Genomic DNA, 27,536 nt, shown 5'->3' with positions numbered 1-27,536 from the left:
ATAACTCAAAAACGGTTTGGATTTTGATATGGATGTTGCTGGAAAAGTTGTTTGTTGGGATCTCATAAAGGTCGTTACAATATTTTTTTGTAAGTGATTTGTGTAGTATGAGTGTAAAAAGCTTTACATGTTGACATGTACCTATTTTCATTTGACAAGTTAACGAAAGTCTTTGTGCGTACAACTGGCATAAAGTTGCCGCAGAAAGTATGCTGGTTTATACAGGAGGCATTAATTTATAAGAATTTTTTTTTTTGTTGGAGTTCATGCTTTTTTTTAGGAGTTTAAGTCATTGTTGTTAAGTTCTTATAGTGCACAATCATTAAAAACGGCAATTGGAAAACAAAACATTCTTTTTCTTTTCTTTTTAACCACAAAATATGGAATTAAAAAACTCTATGCATTACATTTTATTTATTAACTCCATGCATTTAAAATCTACCTTGAATCAGAGCTGTGTGTGTGTGTACCATTACGTAAGCTCTCCCTCGCCCGCGGCCGAGAAAATCGGTCACCATGCTCGCGGCTGGACTACCTACCGGTCAGCGGTTATCTAATACACGAGAGTTGCGTCTCTCATATATGAGTTTATTTAGCCGCGAACTCAAGAATTGTTTTAGTTTTGATTACACAAAATCTTTTGTGGATTAAACGATTGGATGTCAAGTAAGAAATAGTTCATTTAATTAATAAAAGCAATGTCATTCTCTAAAGCAATAATAGACAAAGATCAATTGTGGGGTTTAAGTTTAAAATATATAACTTCTATTTGATAGAGTAAGGTCATTATATTGCAAACTTTTCAAATCTTCCTTGGTTGTGAGCTGTGCGTTTCTGTGCGTTGTACCTTTACGAAATATATTCTTTGCCCACGGCCGAGGAGATCAGCGACGGCTGCATTACCTAGCGGTAAGCGGTTATTTAATACACAAGATTCGCACACCGCGACTTACACTTACATGCATATGAACGTGTTTGAGTTAATATAGCCGTATATACCATTTTTGAATATATTTTCTCGTTATGTCACAAATGAGATAATTTTATTACTATGCCCCGAAAATTGCTGAATCACACCGGAAACAGTTATATTGCCCTCCCGGAAACAGTTATATTTCACAGGAAATAGTTATATTGCCCTCCCGAAACTGTAATATCACCATCGCGTGCAAGAATTCTGCATATTAATTACGTCGGGTTCGAAATTCAACGAGCCAGTTGCTAAGCAAACGTAAACAGATCCGCGAATTTTAAACATGTCAGGCCAATGTCTGCGGTTTGTTCATCTAAATTCAGATGAACTCGATAGTTTAATTGATGAAAAAAATTCGGCAAATACGACAAAAGTGATATTTTTAAACTCAAGCGTGAGTGTTTTAAAAATATTTGCCTCTGCCTTGTGAATTAAATAAATATGTTCATAACCCGACTTTGATTTGTTTAAAAATGTTATATAACATATATTACATGTCTTCTCGGGCGACAATACCAGAATATTTGTCCCTCGGTGACAGGAAAGCCCTGGAGTGTTATGTCGCCCTCTGCCTTCGGCATCGGGCGACATAACACTCCAGGGCTTTCCTGCCACCTCGGGGCAAATATTCTGGTATGTCGCCCTCGATGCCATGTAATATATGTATAATATACAAGAACTGTTTTAATTTTATGTTATAAAAGTTTGTCCTACTTGTATATATTTAATTAAATATTTGAGTGTAAATGAATATTAATGAACGATATTACTCCAAATCGGAAAAATCGTTAGACATAAACTAATGGTTGGTTTGTTTATGTAAACTACTTTAAAAACTGTACAATTAATGTTTTAAATCAATACCCCCCCCCCTCAAATATTAAACATTTAAATGATGATAATCCCTCGCACATGGCTGAGGAGATCCGGCGCGAGTGGATAAGTGATCCGCGGTCGGTTCGTGTTCTTCTACATGTACCTTATGACGTGTTTATGTTTCATATTTTGCACGGACACAACTATATTTTATTATGTTTTCACCTATTATATTGGTTTAAGATGAAAAGATAAATTTATTTTACTTGTACAGTTGATTAAGCATTGATTTATACGATAGCGTATAAGGTAGTTTAAAAATCAAATCAAATTATAATCAAAGTTCCATGTTACATGTTTGCGGTAGGTGGTAGCACGATAAAGGAATGCCCTGAATTGAGGCATTCGATGATTATTTTAAAAAATATTCACATGAGTTTAAACAACTTTAGATTAGATTCTATCGGTCACATATTAATCACTACTGTAGTTTCATTGTGGAAGCGAACTCATTGCTGCCCCCCCCCCCCCTCCCGCCATGCTGACTGGTGCTCGCGCTGGATTTTTTTTTTAATTTGAGAAAAGATAGCAAGATCTGTCGAAAATCATTTTTGGTGGTTTCTTATGTGTAACATTTTGTTTCACTTTCCCACCCCTTTGTTTATTCGGCCAGTCTGTGTTAATTCAATGGCCGCATGCGACCGAAAATCTTGTGTCGCTTCAGCGCACACAGCTCAGAACATTTATAGCCCCAGGTCATCAATTGTTATGTAATTGAGTAACAGTTGGAAGGGTGATTTTACTACATAAAATAATAAAATCATAATATAATCTATTTGAATTGAGTACCATGCGTATAGATTCCCATAATAATTAATTTTTTTATTACCTTTCTATGTTTACATTTAATTTTGTTCAAATAATTAATAAATTTTCTATCATTTAAATTGTGTGCTTCATCAAATACGTATTCCGATTACCTTGAAGTCATTAATTTTCCATTGGCTTTTGACAAAATAGAGACGCCTGACCATCCAATGAAAACAAATACACAGAGTTTGATTGACAGGTTAATTTAGCCAGGTGCAGGTCTCACCCGATGTCCGAGGTTATGTGTGCTGCTTGTACACAGCCGAATGGTCTCAGTAAGAGTTATCGATGTAAATAAATAATAAAAATACATGCTTATCAAAACATGATCGTGCAAGTTAAAGTTGATTTACGTTTGTTCCAATAGAAATCATGTTTCACTAATTGTATTTAATATTTTTTATGTATAGCGAATTTTAATATTGTTTCAGTACTGAAACATCGCATGAAAACGTTAAATATACATGTAATTATCTGTTAACTTAGTAGTCGTCTTTTAATATATATACCTTTCTTTTGTTTGTTAACAATTCGCTCAATTTTGTTCAAGTAATGTAAAACACGGGCGCCATTTTGAAAGAATTAACTTGTCAGAGAGTTCCGAATGAAATCTGATGAACGTTTCACACGGTTCTCGCACGCTTTGCTCGAAACGATTTACACGCTTTGCCCGAAACGCTAAACGGTTTACATGAAACTCTAAAAGGTTTACACGAAACGTTTCTTGCACGTAGGCCGCACGCTTTTTTGGTGTAGTAGTACGTTTTAGGGTCTGTAAATTTTGTCAGCACGCAATTCTAAACTTGCACATAGTCTTAAAAAATTTAGAAATATTTTAATATAGAAGTTATCTTTGAGAAAGGTTTACGTGTTTTGTAGGCGGGTTCAGTTTAAAAAAGAAATACAATTCCTGACATGAATCATGAGTACATACTGTTTATAACAATGCTTGCTACTCTTGAAAATTTAACTCGCCATTAAACATCTCACTTTTTAAAGAATGTTTGAAACGATTACATAAACTCTGCTCGACAAATAGTTTTCCTAAAATATTTTCTTCCTTTCTTTGTTTCAAAACACGTTTTATATACAGGCTTTCAATCACAACACGTTTTTATAACAAAAGCAGAACTGAAAGTATAGTCATTATAGACACCATATAACATATATTTTCAACTCGCAGCAACAACGGAAGACCTTCTCGGGGCTTTGCCACGAGCTCTGCTCTAGTTAATATTTCTAATTTAGCTTTACCGTCAGTACTGAAAGCTCACATAGAATGATATATTACTTTGTGTTTAAAATATTAAAAAGCGTGCTTATTATACCAACAAATGTATCATCAACAGCTACGTGTGTACTCTGTTATTTGTTTCTTTTATACAGAATATACAAATCGCACAGTAAACCACACATTTTAACAACACTTTCTCGTGCTAGAAAAAAAATCTCTCTTGTTGGTCTCAATCTGAACTCCTTCATCCGAACTTGTAAAAATAATGGTATGCAAAGATTATTGTTTATTAACTATAAAATGATCTACATGGATTACACAAAAAAAAAAAAATAAGTGCGCTCATTATAATGACGCCAACGAGTCGTGGAGTAAGTGCCAACTGCGCGATGAATACATGTCCTAAGTAGTCGACAAACACAATCACATTTTTCAAATTAAAACATATATATATATAAATAACCGCATGTTAGTGGACTTTGTTTTAAACCATGCATGGCAATGTATTCGTCTGTGTCATTAAATATTCTACCTAAGCAACATGTTCCTGTAGTTTTTAAACTGCCTTCAAATATCTGATCACTTATGTCCCTACAATGCAAGGTTGTTACTCATTTCCTTCCTAGCCCAACACAACCAAACAAAAAAAAAAACAATAAACAGATGCATTTATTTAAACAACTGTATTCCTCCATTTATAAACACGACTAACTTGTGGTGTTTCAATTTGGAATTTGATTCTCCTTGGTTCAATTATTTTTACAGTTGAACTTCTGAAATGCGTCAATCGAGAGAACGAAAATTTAATAATACTTTTCCTTTTTAAAAGAAAAAAAGAAATAGATAACCTTTTATCAGTTATTCTGCTGTGTGTACACTTTTTAATATATATATTTCTAACCCCCAATTCAAGCTGGACAAATAAAATGTTACTGCGCAGATAAAATTGGGAACTGTATGAATCGCTTAAAGGAAAAATTCGGTATTACAAAATTAGAAAGAATAAGTTCCTTTTAATAAGGCAAGCGGAATAAATAATATGAAATTAAATAAAACAGATAAAGAGGAAAACGTCAGGATCATGGCATTGTGAGAAATAAACATGTCCCTCTGGCAACCAGCAGTAAAAGGACATATATTCTTTGTCTCTGCAGCCAGATGTTTAAACAACATTGTAGATTATAAACCTATGAGATATTGAGGCACATACACATGCGCCGTTCCTTATCCTTCTATACTTTTTTTAGAGAGGAGGTGATAACATTATTTTTATATTATTAATTGTAAAGTTGCTGTTATGCTGTTTCTCTTAATTACCTTTCAATTATAAATCTTTTTATATTAAATAACATTAGTCCTCAATTAATTTCAATGAATATGTCGCATTTGCCTCCATGTTTTTCTTTTTATACAAGTCATTACAATGTATTTTTTCGACATAACAAACACAGCGGTAAATACAATTTCAATGTTTATATTTATACCAGTGAAAATCCCGTGAGAAAAAGTATTAATCCCACAACAACAACAGCTGTTAGAGGAAAGGATATGTTGTTTATTAAAGAATTTGTTTATCGCATATTTTTTACTTTAAATATATTAGTCTGTGTTGAGTGTCATGATATCATTGTGCATGACTGTATGCCAAAATGGTAGTTGTAAATAAATAAATTTTATTGAATAAACAAAAAACGAATATCTTTGTTTAAAAACATTATAATCACCATGTTTTAAAAATGAATATAATGTTTATAAATTTGATTTTTGTTTTGGTAAAACGACGTTTCTAATTTTAAAATTTCTTTAAACGACGCTGGCGAGTTTTATTGTTTTCTTTTTAATTTTCAGTAGGATGTCTATTCAGAAAATATCCGAGTCAATGTATGCAGGGATGTGTCAAGAAATAGGAAAACCACAACAAGTGGCCTCCCGGAGGGATAGAATAAATGAGATAGATTGTTTGATGAATAAGATAGCAAAACTGATAATAGGAAACCAGCTCGAAATAATGGTAAGTGGAAGTAAAAAGGAAGGATTAAGATTACGTGGATCAGACATTGATATTATGTTTTGGCCATCTGATTACCGAGTGATATGGGACTACTCTCAATCTCAGCTGTACTCCACACAAAGACAGACGCTGATTTTTTGTGACAGTTCGCAAAGTCCACCTGGATTCTACTTACTTCGGCTATCATCAGAATATGCTCAACTATTCTTATTGCCGGCCTGTGTACAGATGAATGGAGAACTTTATATTTCAAGTTCTAAATACAAACAAATTATACAAAACATTTTTTTTCCTGAATCAACATCACATGGACCATGTAGCAGTGGTTCTATTGGTCATGTAGAATACGACCTTGCAAGATGTTTTGTATGTGATTTTTGGCCTCCCTCTGCATCTTCATGGATAGACAGATGCCACTCTTGGCCACCGCCAAATGTCGTCGATGACATTGTAAAAAGCGGATGTCACTTCGTTGCAATAGGGCACAAACTAGGAAACCAAGCAGATAATGTATGGAGAGTTTCTTTTTCGCAGGCAGAACACAAACTCGTTTATGCAATGAATCACACACAGTTCTTAATTTATGGCTTGCTTAAATTATTTCTTAAAGAAATAATCAATGAAGGAATACGCGACGAAGAAAAACTACTTTGTTCCTATCACATTAAAACATCAGTTTTATGGGCCATTCAACAAAGCACGTTACGTCAGTGGTGTTCACAAAATATTTTAGACGGTTTCTGGATATGCTTCAAACTTCTTCTAAGATGGGTATATGAGGGAGTCTGTCCTAATTTCTTTATTCCACAAAATAACATTTTTCTGAGCAAATCTTTTATTCATGAACAGAAAAACTTATTCAGACAACTGTATGGATTGTATGAAAAGGGTATCGCATTGCTGCTTCACAGTCCCTCAATTAGAATCGCTATGACTCAAGTCCTTTGCAATCCCAGTATTCAGGTGCATGTGCGTACTGTTGTGTCTGAGGTTGAATTTGATGTAGATTTTTTTCATGAAATAATAGAAAGTGATATACTGCACCCACCAAACTTACAACACTGTATGGTAGCCCTGCTAACTGCGGAAGATTTGATTCGCTCACCCCTTACTCAGTATCAAGTTGTCACCGTTCAAAAACTTATAACCACCATTCTTCAGAGTACTGCTTTTATATTAAGCAATATGCACAATTACACTGCAGGCAATAAAACGATGTACATTGCAGACACAATGTCCTGTCATATGGTGAAACTATCAGCTAGGTTTGGGAACGCTTCTGGCTTGTTGTACCTTGCTATGTATTACTACAAGACACTCAGATATAAGGAAGCTTTATCTGTTATAGAGATGACAAAGGTCAAGTTAGAACAACCTCATTTGATGTATAGAAGACAAGTAGACATAGATAAGTACATTGAGGTTGTAGGGGGGCGGTCCTTGTCAACAAAGATGAGGCAGGCTTTAGTATGGGATATCAAACTTATTAATAAAATATGTTACATCAAAGAATTAATGGCAGAACAACATTCTAGAATACAAAATAGTCCCCCTGTATTGTATGTTCCACCTTTGATATTGTTACACATGTTAGAGTTTTTGTGCAAAAGATATGTTGATACAATGGAAGCACGCGAAATTTTACACCATCTACAACTCCTACTTCAACATGATCAGGGGCAATCAGCTCATGTTACACCAGGCGACATCTCCTGGGAAGTTCTTGGGATTTGTCATCAGATAGCGGGGAACTTTCAGGCTGCTCTGTACTCATACCGACAATCGCTCAGACAAGACCCATTCAATAAAATACAAATTGCTACCATACAGAGAATTCGAGATTTACATGCTACTGAAGTTTAAGTGTTTTTAAACAGTAACTGTTACTAGTGAGAGCTTTGTTTTAAATGCCATCATATGGTAGTTAAGTTTAGGGAAATTTCTCTTGTTATCTAACTATATCATGACTGCTCGGTGGTTAAACTATCGGACTTGTTAACTACATATCATGAGTTTGAATCCGCCTTGGCCTTTTGTCCATATTTATTGAATTAAATTTATAAAATCATAATTTTTGATAAAAATATGCTCGTCCTCGTATCATGATTAAGTAATTCTCTACTGATTTAAGAAACTATCGCAAGGTGTATTTCAAACACATTGTTTTTCAACTATAAAAAAAAGGCCACGGACACGCTACAAATTTGAGGACTGTTGATGCTAATTTTCCAAAACCCTATGATTACTCATTTTTAGTTCTTCTCCTTAATAATTGCCACTTTAACCAACCTGGAAGTTTTCAAAGTTTAACAGTGAAATATATTGGGAACGTTTTTAAATTCTTCTTCTCAAGAACAACAATGCTACAATTTGTGATCTTACTATGAGACCATTCTCAGATAGCTTTGACTCTTAATTATTATTACCATTTAAACACATCATTTTTATGAATAACTATTCTTTTTTGCCAAAACTGTGTCTTGATAATGTATTGGTCCATTTAATTTTACAATTCGGGTCTTGCCTTTTTCCTATATTAAAAAAATCACCTTTCCATACTTTGCAATATAGTTCTACCACTTAATCAGTACAGCTCCCTTTCAATTAAAAATATACTATAAGAAAATCTATGATCACGAAAATAGCTATACATGTTCATTCTAAAACCTTCCTTGTATTTTGTGAACAAAAATTAATAAAACTGTTTCCTGCAATTCTATTATTAGTATTGTGGATTGATAATGATACTATTTAATCCGCATGCATTTGGTTTGGTTTATGCTATATTGTAATACGTTTAGTGTTCTCTTTCTTCCTAATCCTAGACCCTTACCAACAATAACTGTTTTGTGTCTTCAAGTTTTTAAGTTTCAATATTACGTTTAATGTATATGTTTACCATTGCTATAAACGTCGCTAAAGGGCAGAAGAAGATGCATTAAAAATGTCTATTAAATGAAAGAATCTCTTTATGAAGATCGTTAAGATTCCAAGGCCGGAACTTTGAACAATTGTCGTGCAAATGTACTTTAAGCTTAAGTGAGAACCCATAATTAGCTGGGTAGACTGAGAGAACACGTATCAAGTGCTTTTTTAAATAACAGAATACGCAACCAACATTAAGTGTGTACAGTGTAATTGAACTAGAACTGTATTTACTGGTCAAACACAATGTGTTTAGGCCTATAATAGTTCAATACGTATGTTACAATGTCCAGACCTATAATAGTTCATTTTTCACTCTGAATTTATTTGCTATCAAAAATTGGAGCTTCTCATCACCTGTCCAAATTGGTCCCTTATTAAATTCACTTCAATCCAACACAGCAAAAAGGTAGAGAAACAAAAAACTCAATAAAAGTTTGTGTTGTGACCTGTCAGCATAGGAGGCTTTGATATAGCAAAGGTTTATCACACCGGTAATATACATCACACGTATGAGATAAAACTTAATAAAATATTTACATTACCTGGTATTGTTGATTTGTACCTTATACTAAAAACGGAACAAAATAAGATGCAGATACTTCGACAGATGTTTTATTAATACCGTATTTCATAATACCTGGATGATTTCAACGAAGGTCAGTGTGAAAACTATCAATGAACATGTACATCATGGTAATGCCGATTAACGTTACAATAAACACTAATTAAATAATAATATTTTACGTTTCATATTTTGTACGCTTTGTGAACTGTGTGAAACAATCTTCACTCTGATTACATCAGCTACAAAGCTTTATCCATGTTCACTCTCTCTCTCTCTCTCTCTCTCTCTCTCTCTCTCTCTCTCTCTCTTCAAAATTTCATTAAAATTAAAGAACTAATACGATTATTTTTAACCTAAAACATCGTGCATTCTCATATTTCCGAGTTCTGCGAAAATGCGTCAGCCCAAAATCGAAACTCTTCACGCATGCATCAACAAATATAAAGCCGATACGCCTTAAAAAAGAATTGGTCGGTGTTGCTTTCAGCAAGTACAACACCACTTGGAATAAATGTAAAGAACATTGAGAATCTTATTACATAGGTAAGTTATTTGTTTTTATACATAGGGATGTACTACTGTGGAGTAATTTTCGTTCTTGGAGGGGTGCAATGTTCGTGACCTTCGTGTGTAACCCTTGCCCAGAATTTTATTTACATAATAGAACTTGCTACCCACGAAATTACGTCCCCACGAACCAAGAACTATTTGGCTACCCACGGACATTGACCCCCACGGATAAAAATAATTCCACAGTAAATATTAACGTTTGAATCATGAATGAATCTTAATATCAAGTGTACATCCTTTGAAATTTAATGTCTTGTAGCTATTGTGAAACAAATCAGAATTAGATATTTGAAGATTGATTTAAAACTCCTGAGAATATGCCTTGATATTATAAAGTTGCCAACAAACGATCAGTTACCACTGGTGGAATAAAATTATGTAGTTTATATAAAGAAAATAGGATCCTGTACGAGTTTTTAAAACTCCCTACTATTTGGGTCATAGAAAACATCTGAAAAAATAGTGGGTTTTTTTTCAAGTGAACACGCAACCTACATGCTTTCTCTCTCTCTCTCTCTCTCTCTCTCTCTCTCTCTCTCTCTCTCTCTCTCTCTCTCTCTCTCTCTCTCTCTCTCAAATGTCATAAAATGAAAAAGCAAATACTTAATTTCTGATCGTAAACATCATTTAGACTCAAATTTCTGAGTTCCACGAAAATACATCATCCCAAACCGAAATTTTACACGCAAGTATGAACATATTTAAAGACGAGACGCCCTAAAAGAAAGAATTTGCCGATGTTACTTTCATCAAGTACATCACAATAGAGTAATGGTAAAGAACATTGAGAACCTTCTCATTTAAAAGTCACATAGGTATGGTCATTATACATTCAGTAAATGAAGTTGAATAGAACCCTAATAGCAAGGGTTGATTTTGTAAAATATGATACATTTATGATATATATTGTAGTTATGTAAAACAAGTTAAAATTAGATATCTCAAAAGTTATGAAAAAGAAGAATCTTTTGTCAGGTTTTTACATTATCAGTTATTCAAATTCTCGTTTTGATTATTGATACAGTTAGATTTTCATTTCAATTTATTTCCCCCTTTGTTTCTATTTTTAAGATATATGTTATATTTATATATTTGTTCATGTTGGTTGGTATTTTCTAATTTCGATTTGATTTGTTTTAGTTCCAAAACTTTTGTATAAAATCATATTTTGATTAATATGATATTTTTCAAGGTTTCTAAGAAATAATAATAGAAATTTTAAAAATAATTTGAACCTTGTTGGCTATTTCAAAATAGCGTTTATCAGATAACTTAAGTGTATATACATACCTGAATAAACTCTAGATATGACTTTAATCGGACCATTTCCCAAAAAAAAGGATTTATTTTACTCGTGACTATTTTTCAATTTAAATTATTCGGAAGATTCATCAATACCTTCATCAATTATTGAGTACATTTCGTTTGTTTAAATTATTTGAAATCGCATTATGCAATATTAATCCGATTTGTAAGCGTATATATAGCAACGTTTCATTGCATTTATTTGTAGTGGGAAAAAACTGTGAAGTTCGTGCTATGTCCTCCTGTTAAAAATTTGCATTGTCAGAATTAATTCTACGTGTTTGAATAGCAATAAAGAAAATTGTTGATTTAAAAAAAACGAAATTGTAATAAATGAACATGTGCCCCTAAAGGTATGTTTATCAATGCAATCAACATGTTGGTTTTAACATTTTAAAACATCTTGTGGTACCAGTTGAGCTAATTCATTTAATTCAAATGAAATAATATGCTAAAAAGTACTTCAAAATTACTTGAGTCTTTATCTGTAGAATAAAATGAGTTATACAACATATCAAATCTGTTGCTTTGGTTTTAAATTATAATTTAATGTCACCTCAATGATTTTTAAATAATGAGTTATACTGCACATGTATCCTAAAAGGACGGGTATTAAAAGTATCTATACTACTACGGGTATATCAAAATAATAATCTCGAATATTTAGGCTTTTATACCGATAAATTGGAAGAGTACTGTCTTTTGATTTATATATTTTAAACATCATTGATACTTGAAGATTACCAATTTGTTCTTTATTTTTTTCAATCAAGCCTCGTTAATTAATAATCAACGATAATTTCTAGAAAAAATTCCGGAAATCATAAGTTCTTTTTGGATTTTACAATCTTGCGCATGCGCATTACATTCATGCTAAATCACGGGAGGCTCTTTTTTATGCTTCCACAATATCGCTTGGATAAATTCAGAAACGATAAAACAAATGCTTGGATTTCAATTTTTTCAATTTTTTCCTGTTCATCAAAGAAAATACGGGAGATAATTCTAACACCGTGCATTTACTATAAAAAATCCGGAGAGTTTCGAATGTCAACATGGTGTGTAAAAAACATTGCTGAAAAAATGTTGAATTCTGCAATTATAAAATTAGACTTTTCGAAGAAAGCTTCCAAATGGTTTGTTATGAACAATTTGACTATTATTTTCAATGCAACTTTATTGATTTTCTCTAAAATGGTTTTGGAGCGATTCTGCAATTTTCTGCTACATCAGTTACGGGTATATGGAAGCATAGACAAAATTTTGTCTCTGATGGGAGGCATTTTAACTGTGGTGAAGGCCTTTCCCGAGACACAGATTATTCCAACTCAGCAGAGTGTAGTGAAATTAATAGCATTATTGTAAGCTTAAAGCTTGGTTATGCAAATGTCACGGGTCAAAGTCTAGTTGAGTTATAAAAGATACAGTGCTTTTCATAACTCATACTTTTAATATACCTATTAGAAGTAGCTGTTTCTCTTAACATATCGAATTTTAGTTTTTTTCTTTTACTTTAGCATGTTGTGGAAATATTGAACGAAAACAAATGCAAATGTATTGTAGAAACTTTGATCCTGTGTTACTGTAATGTTGTTATATAATTTTCAACCATAAAATTAGGAATGCTAACGAGAACTGGAGTACTTGACTATCACTCGTTCATTCCAATCATCGGTTTAAATGTTCTTAGTCGAATACTCGCAAATATTACTTTTAAACAAATCAAAGAAATAAAAAAAATCAAATCATTTTATTTCCTCAAGAGAAACTAAAAGCTTTCTTTGTCACTTTTTGTCACCATTTGTTACAATCTGTCCCATCAGTGGCCCTGTTGTGTTTTTGAGGGCTAATACATGTATATTGGTCTGATTAAGTTATTGTTTTCAATAAAACTACTTTGGCAAAGGCGTTTGTTTTCATAATCTATTAATATTAAATTATTTATTATACACGGAACAGTGACCTAAATACCGATTAATATGTATGCCTACCTCAATTATGTATATGACAAGTTGCTGTCCTTTAAAAAGGGACTGCAATACGTGGACCATTTGCATGTGTTTCCAACGAAAACGTGAAAGCCTTAAAATTATGGGCGCCTGTAAAGTGCGAAACGAAATCGAAACGAAACGAAACCAATCGAAACGAAACGAAACCAAAAATCGAAACGGAATTTAAACAAAACTAATATCAATTTTGACTACAGAAAAGTGAAAATCAATTCATTGAAATAAAGTTTGGAACCATAAAATATAACAACCTGTATGTTTCACATAGCGTATTATACGAAATTTGCAAAAGTTATACAATTATGTAAATAACTGATGTTTATTCCTATACCTTTTAATGTTTCTAATTTGTTTCATTAAATGATATTCAGACGTTTAGAGAGAGAGAGAGAGAGAGAGAGAGAGAGAGAGAGAGAGAGAGAGAGAGAGAGAGAGAGAGAGAGAGAGAGATGCCTTAACACTTATCAGTTATAAATATGATTTGAAATGGACACACAGTTTGAACCTAATGTGTTCGAGTATAATTGGCATCCCTACATAAAATCTAACGAGGACTGGGGTTTTTTGTGGGTTTTTTTTTTTTTTACATATGAATATAAATCTTTAACATTTTCATGAAAATGAAACATTATTTTATGCCATTGGCCGTCTAATTAAAAAAAATTAACAATTTAATGCTATGTATTACATTTTAAGTTATATACTATTGCTCTATTTCATTCATTCAAAATTCGAATTAGAACCTTAAACAAATATATTTTGCATAATTTCAAAAAGTGGGAAAATCTTAAAATATACCCTTGGAATCAAAATTTAAAAAAACCCAGTTTGTTTCTCCTCAGTATAGATGTGATTTAATATTTACATTTATCAATTATCACTACCAAAAGTGCAGATATATCCTGTCACTATGTAGCAATATGAAAGTTATATGAAAAATTGTTCATGAAAAATGGAAACGATAACATTGATAACAAACATGTTTCAAACGATGGCATTAGACACACACATTGTTAGATACAAACCATTTGAGTACATCTCAAAAGTAATTTTGTATAGGCTATTATTATTGGTAGCAATTTATTCAATTAAAATATTGTTTACCATCATCAAAGTACCGCAGCGGGAATAAACAGATATAAAATTTTGCATTCACATTTTAATAAAATGTTATCGTTTCAATTTACTATTATAGTTTTTGTACTTTACAGAAAGATGGCTGATCATTATTTGTCTGAGTCAGTGTATGTTGGAATGTGTCACAAGATAGGGACCCCACAACAGGTGGCCTCCAGGAGAGAAAGATTTGATAATGGTGAGTTGATGGCGAATCAACTGATGAAAAATCAGCTTAAAATTCGTGTCATGGTGAGTGGGAGTCAAAAGGAAGGACTAAGACTACCTGGGTCAGACATCGACATTATGTTTTGGCCAAGTGACTTTCGAGTATTATGGAACTTTTCCCAGTTTGAGTTTCGGACGTTTGGCACACAGATCCCAGTTATCTCTGACTGTTCTGAGAGCCCACCAGGTTTCACTCTACTTCGACTCCCGATCGAAATTCTCCCCTTTATAAAGATTCCCTCCGAAATTTATATTGATGACGCAATACAATATGTTATGGAGGCCTGTGTTTGGCATAATGGTAAATTTCTGCTGTCAAGTTCTAAATACAGGGAAATAAGGAAAAAAATATCTTTTCCTGGTTCTTCAACACATGGGCCTTGTAATACTGGGACACTGGGCAGTGGATTAGAGTACGATGAGGTTTATTGTTTCATCAGTGAATTCTGGCCTCCTTCTGCCTTCTCATGGATAGACAGATGCCAAGTATGGCCTCAATCTCATGTTGTCAATGACATCGTCAGAAGCGGATGTCACTTTGTAGCAATAGGTCACAAACTTGGAAAGCAAGTAGACAACGAATGGAGAATTTCGTTCACACAAGCAGAATACAAACTTGTGTATTCAATGAATCATACACAGTTCTTAACTTATGGTATGCTGAAACTGTTCTTAAAGGAAATTATTAACAATGGCGTTAGAGACGAAGATAAACTGCTGTGTTCCTACCACATGAAAACAGCGGTCTTCTGGGCCATACAACAGAACACATTACCTTACTGGTGTCCAGAAAATCTGTTGGTCGGTTTCTGGGTTTGCTTTAAACTCCTTCTAAAATGGGTGTATGAGGGGGTTTGTCCAAATTTTTTCATCCCACAAAACAATATGTTTTTGAACAACATATTTGGTGAAGCTCAGAAAAGATTATTTATGCGCTTGTATGGATTGTATGAGAAGGGCGTTGCATTGTTGCTGTGCAGTTCCTCCATGAGAACTTCTATTATCAATGTGCTTTGCAATCCAAGGCGCATGGTCCGCATAGATGAGCAGAATTTGATACCTGAAGTTGAACTTGATATAGAGTTATTTCATGATATGGTGGAAATTGATGTTATCCATCCATCAAGCTTGCGGCAGTGTTTAAAGGTGTTGCGCATTGCTGAACCGTTGATAAATTACACCCACGCACAAAGTCAACTCGTCCTGCTACAAAAAGTTTCAAGCACGATTTTTCAAAGTGCCGCATTTTACTTAAACAATATGTACATTGATAAAGGCCTCAACAAGTTTACGTATATTGCTGACAAATTGGCATGCCACTTATTGAAATGTGCAGTCATGTGTGGGTTTTCCTCTGGCATGCTGTACGTTGCAATGCATTTTTACAGGACATGCAGATATAGGAAAGCGGTATCTGCTTTAGAGATGGCAAAGGCAAAGTTGGCACAGCCATGGCTGATATACAAGAGAAATGTAGACCAGGAGAGATACAATTACGCTTTAGGGGGACAGGCGCTACCAATAAAGATGAGAAAGGCTCTGGCATGGGATATCAAACTCAATCATAAAATCTGTTATATTGAAGAGTTAGTACCCGAACAACAGCCTGGAAGGGAAGACCACACCCCTTTATTGTACATCCCACCCTGTGTGTTGTTACACATGCTAGAGTTTTTGTGCTATAGACATGTTGACACAATGCGAGCCCAAACAGCTCTAAATGAGCTACAGGTCCTAGTCCACCATGATCAGGGACACTTTGTACCCGAACAACTTAGGGACATCTCATGGGAGATCCTTGGAATATGTCAACAAATCAGAGGAGACCTCCGAGCTGCCATGTTCTCATATAAACAGTCACTCATACAAAAGCCATTCAATAGAATACAATCAGCTACAAGAAAGAGAATCCAAGATATACATACTTACTTATACGGATTTTTACTGACTGTATACGAGGCATTTTCGGGTTTTAACAATTACGAGGCGCCTCCTGTGGATTATTAATGAAGGACCTGTCAACAGTTCCTAAATAGTCCCTTGTCTGGCCTGAAATCACACCAAGAGTCACTTAAACAAACTTAATTCATACAGTAGAATAACATATAAATGTTAGCACGGACAGTGGGTCAGTGATGTTGCTGGAAGCTTTTCATTTTTATTTATTCCTAAAAATCTTTAACTGTATAATGCTTTTTTTTTCAATATATGATTCTTAGGTTGTTCAAAATCGGCTAATAAGAGAGTGCAATGCAACACACCTCCAAATATACTATAAAATATCCACACATCCCGATCGAAAAATGAAAAGATTTGATATAAGATTCCGTGATTATATCTGTACCTGATGCAGTCATGTCGAATATAGTCTGAGCTGATACGATAATACAGTGTTCCATCATTGTTTACATGTACATTACTCTGTTTACCTCTTCGAACTACCGCATGATTCATTTGCGACAACTGTTTCGATGTAATCTTGTTTTATTGTTTTAAAACGCGCTAAAATATACTGACGTATTTTAATGCGTACTGCGTCATTAGTTTCAGAGAGTGGTGATACGGAATCGGAAAACCACAATGTGGTGATCCGGAAAATCGGATCACATTCTGTAAAATTGAGAGTGTCAAGATGGGGAAATTGATGGGTATATAATACAGTGTACCATCATTGTTAACATGTACTTATAAACCACATAATTCATTTGCGACAATTGTTTCGATATAACCTTGTTTTACTGTATTTTTGTAGCGTTTTGTGATTTTTAGATTGTTGGATATCTACTATTGGGAGATCTACGAATTAATGATTCCATAAGAAATGATGTTAATTTCATTCGATATGATATTCACACTGCATGCGCGGATCTTGAAAGGGGGGGGGGGGGCGGCAAACACAATTATTCTTTGGACCCCCCTGGAAAAAATTTCTGTATCCGCGCATGCACTGGATTCTACAGTGGCATGGATCTGTCACCACTTGTCAGAGAATTTTGCTGACTTGTCAAATGATTATGTCGACTTGTCAGATATTTATGCCAACTTGTCAGATCTTTATGTTGAGTTTTCAGAAAATTATCATATTGACTAGAAACTCAATATTTTGTTGTCAAAGCGTGTTAGTGCCACTAATTGTCATTAACTTGTCATCATATTATCTGACAAGTCGACATAAAGATCTGACAAGTCAATATAATTATCTGACAAGTCGACATCAAGATCTGACAAGTCGACATAATGATCTGACAAGTGGTGGCAGATCTATGCCACCATAGGATTCATAATTTACTCCGCCTTTAGAGAAGTAGTGATGATCTTTTAATTGGCTTTTTTCAATGTAAATATTTTATCTGTATTGACGTTTAACAAAAGTAATTTTTTAATTGTTTCGGATGTATGATTACAGAAGTAACAATACATAATGAACTATCAACCAAGTATATACTGCAGTGTATGTATTTATATATCGCATGTTATGATGATGCATTTTCCAACTGTCTTTGCAATGATGATTTTTTTAAAATTTATCTTTTATGTGCTGTGTGAATTACCGTTCCGTCTGTATCAAAAATATTTCTTGATTAAAATATTTTTCGTAAAAAATTTGTTTTATTTGGATTTTTAGTACAGGAAATGCAGTCTTGTTTTGTGGGAAGAATCTGTCTGACTAATTAATAGGCATAAATAGCATCGATTCTGAAAGGGCGGACAGACCTACTCCCCCCCCCCCCCCTTCAAAAAAAAAAAAAAAAATCCTGACAAGCAAAATACCCCCTCATGCTACAATAAGCGACGCGCTGGGAACTCAAAATAACGATTTTTTAACGTTTTTCTTTCTACACAAGCTCCTTTGGAAGAGATGAATACTTATTTCGGAATTAGCTTTTTGGTGTTTTATTAGAATTGTTTAAGTATTTTAATATTCGAAAGTTTGGGGGGGGGCTGTCCAGATATCTTTAACTTCCTCTAGATCCGCGCCTGCTTACAAGGGACATTATATATAATTACTCGCGCTCATAAACATGAAAGTGAAAGGAGCGAGACCTTATCCATGTTCATCTCCACAGGTGTTCATCCTCGAATTCCACCTGCCCACAACTATCTGACTTAGAAAAGACGAAGGTATATAAATTATAAACTTACTGCACGCACTGAATAGAAGTTAACACAATCGATACACCTATATAGCTCGAATTTACTTTAAGTTTGTTGATATTTTTTTTTACAGCACATCAGTACATGTACTTGTTTATCTCTTTTCAACCACAGGCACCTGAATTTTTATCAATTAGTCGCTTAATAAGTCATACATTGAAAAATTCTACCCCTACTATATGTATTTATATATAGTAGGGGTAGAATTTTTCAATATATGACCTATTAAGCGACTGATTGATAAAAATTCAGGTGCCTGTGTTTCAACGTCCACCCTTCGGTTTTAGAGAATAGAGTTTTTATTGTTAAGGTTCGATCTCATAAATCATAAAATTAATATTTGTCAACTATATTATATTTTTGAAAAATATATTTTGTATTTTACACCACACATATAGACATATTTTTCGCCCGTTATCAAAGATGAAAAGCCGGGAATTATGATGTCATGATAGTGACAATCCATTATCAAGTGATTTTTTAAAGGAATAACAGTTATCAGACAGTAATGCTGCTTCTTTTGCAGAGGATAGGGCCATGTAGTTCTCTATAGCATCATCGCAGCATCGACATTTGAGTTGAAAGTGCGATGGTGCGATAGTGCCATGACGATGATGCAATGGCGTGACAATTCGATGACAATGGTGTGATGGCACGATAATGGTGATGACGATGATGCGATGACGCGACAATTCGATGAGTATGGTGCGATGGCACAATAATGGCACGATGATACGATATTGATGACACAATGGTGCGATAGTGATGATGCGATGCTCTATCGCATCATTGTTTCTTCTTTATCGCATCATTGTCATAGTGCCATCGCATGCGCAAGAGAGAAAATGCGATGACGATCACGCAATAAAGAACTAACGATGATGCGATGGAGCATCGTATCATCGTGCTATCGCTTTATCATGCCATCGCACCATTGTCATCGCATTGTCGCCCCATCGCATCATCATCATCGCACTATCGCACCATCACACTATCGGCTCAAACGTCAATGGTTCGATAGTGCGATAGTGAACTACATTGCCCTATCAGGAATACATACAAATGAACGATTAAATTTTTCTTAAAACTGTATCTACATCATGGGTCCCAAAAAACTGTATGTCAGTTAACATGTCTGTCTGTTTATGAAATTGTCTTTTTTTCCTTTAATGGCAGAATATGTCAACAGTATTTTATAAAAGTTAATTTGCAACCAGATAGCTTTGCTAGTGCGACTTTGATGAGTCCAATATCATGTTTGTGTTGACCTTTGGTGGCCATTAGTACAGTTGTGCAAAATCCCACACATCAAAAACAATATTTTTATTAATTACACAATACAATGTATAATGAACAATTCTGCTGCAGATGTACACGTTTTACTTGAATCACCCACATTTTTATGCACAACTTTGATAACACTGGTGCTGATCTAGGGAAACAAAAAGGTGTTTACGTTATGATGAGCTTAATATGCTTAATGGCCTGTCAGGACAATCCATTACCGTGTTATTTTGGATAGAGCTCTCTCTCTCTCTCTCTCTCTCTCTCTTTCTTTCTCTCTCTCTCTCTCCTGATGCTGCTATTTGTTCTTGAACTATACCATCAGTTAAATAAATAGTATGGAGAAATTACTTGGACTAAAATATTTTAGTAAGCCTTATAGGAAAATGGATTGCAAGTTAAACTGCCCCACTTAATTTAAGTTTGTGTGTATGTTGTATGAAAAAGATTAAAATTAAATTCATTCTTCAATGAAGTTATAGAATTTAGATATATTAATATTTAAGTATTTCTTTACATCAATTTTCTAGATAAATGTCAATGATGGAAGAATTTTGCAAGATGTTACCAAAAGTAGTAAGCAGATTATTCCAAATTAGTATAGCAGTTGTTATTAGTATTAGTGTACATTGAAGTATTGAAAGTTATAATTGTAGTATTAATGATTTTGAATATTTAGTACCCATTAGATATTAATCATGTTATTGTTAATAAGATGAGGTATCAATTCATTTAACTGTTAGAGATGTGCATTTGGAATCTAGAAGCACACGCTCATATTTTGAGTAAACCTTTATATTAATTCCAATGTAACAAAAAAAAACATATAAAAAGGAAAAATGCAAGATATTGCAAATGACTTTGATTGCTTAAGATGTACAAATCGCTGTCCTAATTTGAAGATCTGCAGTCAAAGATTTTGCAAATCTCATTCCCCTTAGTAGTTTAATTTTTAGCCGGGCTCTGCTGAAAACAGAGTCCTGGCTATAGGCAGGCAAATCGCCGATGTTACAAAAACAGCACAACTTCAAAAGTAAACAAACAAGAGGCCCATGGGGCCACAACAATCACCTGAGCAACAATGGGCGTTCAAAAGATATTGTGCCATATGGTCCCTCAGTAGAATAACAAAAAAAATATATTGTAATGTATTTTACACTTATTTTTGCATACACGTAATCTTTGACATTGTACCTTCATGAAATACTATTTTTCTACCATAATAAGAAAATCCTACGCAAGATATAAAACTAAACATTTGGTAGGGGCACACTGTTAAGTTGTTAACTTCCAATTCCCTATATTTTCGTTCTGCACCCCCCACTTTGTAAAGCGATCAAAATATATGAGAGCATATAGGTATATTTTTTTCATCAATTACTTACTAGTTATTGTATTTAAAAAAAAATAATAGTTATTGTTTTTTATTCAAAAAATCCTACATGTATAGATGTGAAGAAGAAAATTGTACCTCAATGTGCTCAATTCCTTAAATTAAAAACATTCAAAAATTTTATTTGTCTTCTCCATTATAATTAAACGCCTGTTATTTACTTCGCGTACAAACCAGGATAATTTTCAGCTGTGATATTTTATCAGGAATAGCGATAATTACTTTATCCCCGCAACAGAAATGTGTAAGAACTATGGAAACTGTTTTAAAGATGTCGTTTTCAGACGGGGTCACGTGACCCCGTCTATTGGTTTACTGTCATCCAAAGTCTCAAACCGGAAGGCACGCTTAGAACACATGAATTTAGTCTACGCGTAAGAAAATAGTGCAGAAAGTTTTTATGCATTTCAGTAGATATGAATTATAAAAACACGCATTAAATCTTTTTAAGTCTTTTGTGTATAAACAAAATTTTAGAAAATGAACAAATAGTTTTATTGATCAAGATGTTCTTGCTTGGGTTCAAATGTGGAATGAGTTACGTAACTGAATGCACAGCGCCGTTGACGATTCAGTTGGTGTACGAGCTCATTAATCAATATAAGAGGTTGACGGTGGAATCGAAATTAAATTTCCCAAACGCAATGTGCCATTTTTGAAAAGTTGTGAATTTTATTTTGACAATCTTTCACCTTAATACTACCAAACTTCATGCGCAAGCCGAAGTTAAAATCGGGACGGGTTATACACAGATGTTTTTTACAAATTAAATTGGTGTTTCATTGGCTTCCAGTCTACTTGCGGTATGACTGCTGTTCGTCTCGAAAGGAATTTTCTAGTTTTATAGATTTGAAAAGCAGTTGACTGAATTCAGAAAATGATTTTTAATGAAACGAACGGTTGTATGGAAGTTCGTGTAGTTGATGCACGAGTTTACACACAAAAGTAGTAAGCGAATTTATTTTGCCTATTAATTTTATATGAATCGCTGCAAGAAATTCGTGACAGACAAGTCGGCCTAAAAAATCAAAATAGCTACCGTGACGAACTTTCTTATTGTTATAGCACTTGAAATGATCTTATTGTAAAAAGAAATATCTAAGGTCAGGTCCCTGTGTTTGTTATCGGTATACAAATGTTAATTGTGTTCGGTTCCCTTGGATCACAAAATTAGATAAATCTAATTATTTAAACTATCTACCGAAATATAGTTGTTTTGATTTTCCCGGTTACATGTAGTTTTTAAAAAATTTTCTTGGTGTCTTATCTTACATAAAATACCGTTGTGTCAATTTTCAACAATTATGAAGAACAGTCCCGGCCGGTATTTAGTAAAATTTAGACGAAGTATCAGACAATTGGAAAAAGCCGAATTTTAACATACTAGATTGAAAGAACTAATTCAAACTCATAATTTTTGGAACATATTCGTGGAAAATGTGGACATTTACAAATTCATACTTTCAAGACCCCGTCTTTCAGTACTCTCAGTACTTTGATTATTTACTGGTGTCTGAAAAACTATCAAAATTGATGTAGATTTCACATTATTTATTGTATAAAGGGGGGGGGGGAGAGTAGGTATATACAGAATATCATTCTTTTATTTTGTAAAGTTTGTACAAGTATTTAACATACTCTAATTCATATAGAATTTCTAATGTTCAACCAAAATTTCAGCGTCAATCGTAGAACTATAAGCAAGATACAGAGTTCACAGTTCGCCTAGGTTTGAGTCATATTTTGTTCACATGAGTTTATTACATTCAGCTTAAGATTTTTAACTTGGTATTTCCTATTCAGCATTTCAAATGGAAAAAAAGAATGGCCTAAGATTTTATATTCTTTTATTCACTCAAGACCAGTTCACTGGTATTTGAGATTCAAAATCAGTTGATACAAATGTACACAAACACAGTCAATGATCACATGTACAGTAGGAGTAATAATGGCGAAAAAAGGTTAAGTTTACAATACAATAAGTTGTTAAAGATGGTTTCTTGAAGTACAAACTTTGAAAATTTTCTTAATAAATATTGATAATTTTTTTACTTTTTTAATCTTTAGTTTTCAAGATCTGTGTACAAACATAGAATTGTGGACAACTCTCTGTATCTTGCTTATAATTCGAAGCTTAACACTCAAATATGGTTAGTAAATAGAAATTGTGAACAATTAAACACAAGAAACATGCGCTATAACAAATAAAGAACACAATTTATTTTTTCGAAATGAATCATATATATACATGTATATACCTACATATTTCCGTCAGCGATTTTTTTTTTGATACATCAGATTTTGCTTAACTTGCGCAGGTAAACAGTTAACTGTTTGATTTACTGAAGTCTCTGTTTGATTTACCGAAGTCTCTGTTTGATTTTATACGTAAAAATCACGAAATACAGACGATAGTTCCAAGGTTACAAAGCATAAATAATGAAAACGAAACGAAAATCAGAACAAGCTAACACCAACGTCATGTGTGAAAACTGTCAACGCATTGAAATATTTAGCCTCAATTTACTTCACAAAATCGGCACCAATATATTTTGCATGTTTCAAAAATTTCCCTCCATACGCGAACTGTTGCACAACAAGCAAATTCATCATAGTCAGATCAAACATTTTTCGTATAATATCATGGCTGCTTTAAACAAAGAACCTCGTTTTAGAAGTATGGAATACGAGTCTTGGTAAAATGGGTATGCAAACCCGGGCCGTGGCAAAATAAAAGCCGGGGCAGATCGGCAATCGTCAATTCCAAATACACATTATCTTGCAGCAATATTTACAGCGAATACAAATATACTGGTCCATCAAATATCCTGAAATTTTAATGAGATTGGCAGATTAATAACTGCCAATCTTTTGATTTGCCCAGGCCAAGTCTTGCCTACCCATTTTACTGGATGCCGAACCCGAAGCTATTAAACTGATTGAAACACTATTATCATTTTCGTAATAACTCAGATTTGAAACAGAATTAGCCCTTAATTTTTGCAATTTATATTTTCCTTTCAATAAGGATGATTTATGCTAAACTACGTTGAATTGGAATCAGTAGTTCTAGAGAAGTAGATTTTTAAAAATGCACCCCCCCCCCCTTTTTTTACAATTTGAAGGTTTTCTCCGCTTTGAATACAGATCGGACTTTTATTTCTGCAATTTATATTTGCCCTCCCATACGGATGCTTATTGCCAAATTTGGTTGAAATTGGATAAGCGGTTTTAGAGAAGAAGTTCAAAATGTAAAAAGTTTACAGACGGACAGACGGACAGACAGACGGACAGACAGACGCGGACAAAATGTGATCAGAATAGCTCAGGTGAGCTAAAAACCGAACAGCGTCCAAGTAAAAGCTTCTGCTATGCCAAATAGTTACACAAAGAGCCACATTTTGTCTAGTCTCGCATATCCCAGACTCTCGCGTTCGAGAATCTCACATGAGCAATCCTCGAGAGAGTGAGTCTGGGATAAGCGAGACTACATTTTGTCAAAAGTGTTTATTTGTTTGGTTTTTTTTTTTTTTTTTAATTTCAAGAGAATTGTCTTTTTTAGTTTTCTTATCAACTATGTGTTTTAAAAACAAGACTGCATTTTGGACACATACAATGTACTTGAATCTCCATTTACTACTTTGCCGCGCATTGAAGAAATGGGGATTGAATTTATAACACTTGTTGCAAAATTCAAGGCAGCAACTCATGAACTGTCGAAATTGTTTCTACTAGACAGAGATATTTTTGTTTAAAGTGACTGTCGCTTACAAAATTTGGTCACACTCTGACACTTTGCCGGCATCAATAGCACGAGAGAGAGGGGTTCATTTGTCCATGTCACCAGGCCCTACCTTTAATTTAATTAGAGGTCCGTGTTTGCTCTGCACCTGTTCTTGGGATTTTGTGATCACTGTTGTGTCCATTTGAAACATCCGGCAAATTTTTCTATTTGTGCACGCATTGCGTCTTGCTTTACTTCTTTTACAATGCAAGAACAACCTCATTTAAATCTTTCATTAAACGTAGATTACTAAAAATGTTTTTCTCCTTTTGCCTAAAAAAAATTATACAGTTACATACATATTGATTCAAATCAGGTTTTCTTCAAACATGCGTAAGAATATTAATTGGAAGTATAATTTGCCTACTAAACGTAATGCTTATTCATGCCGTGCTATTTCGGAAATCAACACAACAGTTCTCTTTGTAGTTTATTGCATACAGTGTAATAGTTTCGTATTACATTAACATGGCTGACCAATTATATCACATGCCGATCATCCCTTTAAAAGGAATACCTGTTTCTTTTTTTTTTATTTTGAGCACTGTTCGTTAAGAACATGCCATTCTGAAGACGGACGTGCGGATGTACGCATTCTGGATATTTAAATAAAATGTTAATTATAAGGAATCTATGATTTTCAGCAAGAGACCTTATGTGATCAATATTATATATTATTCATGTTATCAATAAAAAATGATGACAATCTAATAGATTCCTTTAGTTCCACTTTTCAGAATCGTATGCATTCTATAAAAAATAAAGGGCTGCAATCAATTACCAGGTAAAAACTGACGAAATAAGATACAAATACTTCGACATATGTTTTATTAATACCGGAGTTTATTATACCTGGATGATTTCAACGAAGGTCAGCGTGAAAACTTTAAAATAAACATGTACATCACGGTAATGCCGATTAACGTTGCAATAAACACTGATTTAATAATAATATAATACATTTCATATTTTGAGCAAAACGTATTGTCCTCTGTCTTCTAAACATCTCCCTAGTACTCATTTGATGCAATAAACTTCTCAATTGAAGATATATTTAACATTGTACGCTTTGTGAGCTGTGTGAAACATTCTACACTCTGATTAAAGGGGCATGGTCCCGATTTTGGTCATTTTTTCGATTTAAAAGTTTACAATGTTTCATCAAGGCATTCTAAATAGGCAACCCAAAATTTGAAAATGATTTGTTCAGAGCTTACAATTCTTTGCTATGTAAACACAACTTTTGTTTAAATTTTGAATGTTAAACTGAAAATTCCAGTTTAAGTTCTAAAATGAATGTGTTAAACGTTAGAAACTGTTTATTGCTTGAAAAAGGATTTTTACTGGTATATTGAACCTACATGTATGTAAACAAAGTCAGGGCACGAGCCTGTTTACATGACAAAGAGTTGTGAGCTTTGTATCTTGCTCATAACTCTATGACTGACTCTCAAACTTTACGTGATCATTAAGGTTTTCCGCTCTCAGCGGAAAACCTTACTATTATTCTGAAAAATTTTCAAATTTCTTATTATTTCTTTTTTTCTTCTAGACGCCAACTTTGATCCTTAATATTTCGCTCGTTTGTTCACCGATTGTTTTGAAATTTTCGGGACTGATGGCATGCCGCGTGATGTTGTCGCTGCCTATCCGGTTTTGAGTTATTCCCCTTTTAGTAAAATTTAACGACTTCGTTTGTCCAGTGGGTTTAGCTTTAACGATGACTGGCAGAGTCTCAATGATGGGCTGGTTTGGAAGCTTAGACATTGAATTTGTGCGAGATATATTTTATTTATTATTTAAATGCAAATTAAAGGGGTGGTATAGATGTTGAAACAAAGGTAAGAAAAAAAATCAGAAAAATTCGCGTATTTTCTGTGTTAGTTTTCTACCTGATAAAAATTTGTTATAATATGTATCTTAAAAGTTCTTGGTCTTACCCAGACCTTTCATTCGGTATACCGAAAAAGGGGCTGGCCCTTATAATTAGGGAGTTAGAGGCGTCCAAAGTTTCTTGTCAATAACTTAAAAAGGAATAAACATTTCTAATGCATTATTGAAGCAAAGTTGTAAAGAAATTAATTTTGAATCCTTCTATAGTATTCAATTTAATGTTTTCGTAATTTATAGTCAGTATTTGCATAAACAATTGTTGTCAGTTCGGTCCATTTTTTGTGGGGGTGTGCAAGTTTATGAGGTTATGAAAGGGCTTCTTGTAATGCACTAAATGATACATGTAGCGCGCAAAACTAATTCAACATAAAATTCCCAAATGTTTTTATACATTTTCATTTC

General features: G+C 33.7%; 3 protein-coding genes across 3 annotated transcripts in view; all 3 read left to right on the top strand.

Annotated features, from left to right (window-relative positions):
- Positions 1-4,974: 4,974 nt before the first annotated feature.
- On the top strand, positions 4,975-7,999 carry LOC128176994 (uncharacterized). Its single transcript, XM_052843497.1, has 2 exons — positions 4,975-4,982; positions 5,715-7,999. The coding sequence occupies exons 1-2, from the start codon at positions 4,975-4,977 to the stop codon at positions 7,765-7,767; spliced, it is 2,061 nt and encodes a 686-aa protein (XP_052699457.1). The 3' UTR covers positions 7,768-7,999.
- Positions 8,000-9,808: 1,809 nt separating this feature from the next.
- Positions 9,809-18,317, top strand: LOC128175268 (uncharacterized). The gene is made up of 2 exons (XM_052840769.1): positions 9,809-9,940; positions 14,493-18,317. The coding sequence occupies exon 2, from the start codon at positions 14,497-14,499 to the stop codon at positions 16,630-16,632; it is 2,136 nt and encodes a 711-aa protein (XP_052696729.1). The 5' UTR covers positions 9,809-9,940; positions 14,493-14,496; the 3' UTR covers positions 16,633-18,317.
- A 322-nt stretch (positions 18,318-18,639) lies between these two features.
- LOC128176774 (adenosine deaminase-like protein) overlaps positions 18,640-27,536 on the top strand; it is a 34,572-nt gene continuing 25,675 nt past the window's right edge. The window contains exon 1 of the mRNA XM_052843307.1: positions 18,640-18,747. The gene's annotated coding sequence lies outside the window, so the exon portion shown is untranslated. The remainder of the gene's footprint in view (positions 18,748-27,536) is intronic.

Source organism: Crassostrea angulata, chromosome 3 (genome assembly GCF_025612915.1).
Source record: "Crassostrea angulata isolate pt1a10 chromosome 3, ASM2561291v2, whole genome shotgun sequence".
In the NCBI taxonomy this organism is placed as follows: domain Eukaryota; kingdom Metazoa; phylum Mollusca; class Bivalvia; order Ostreida; family Ostreidae; genus Magallana; species Magallana angulata.
This window is presented reverse-complemented; position numbering and strand designations above follow the sequence as displayed.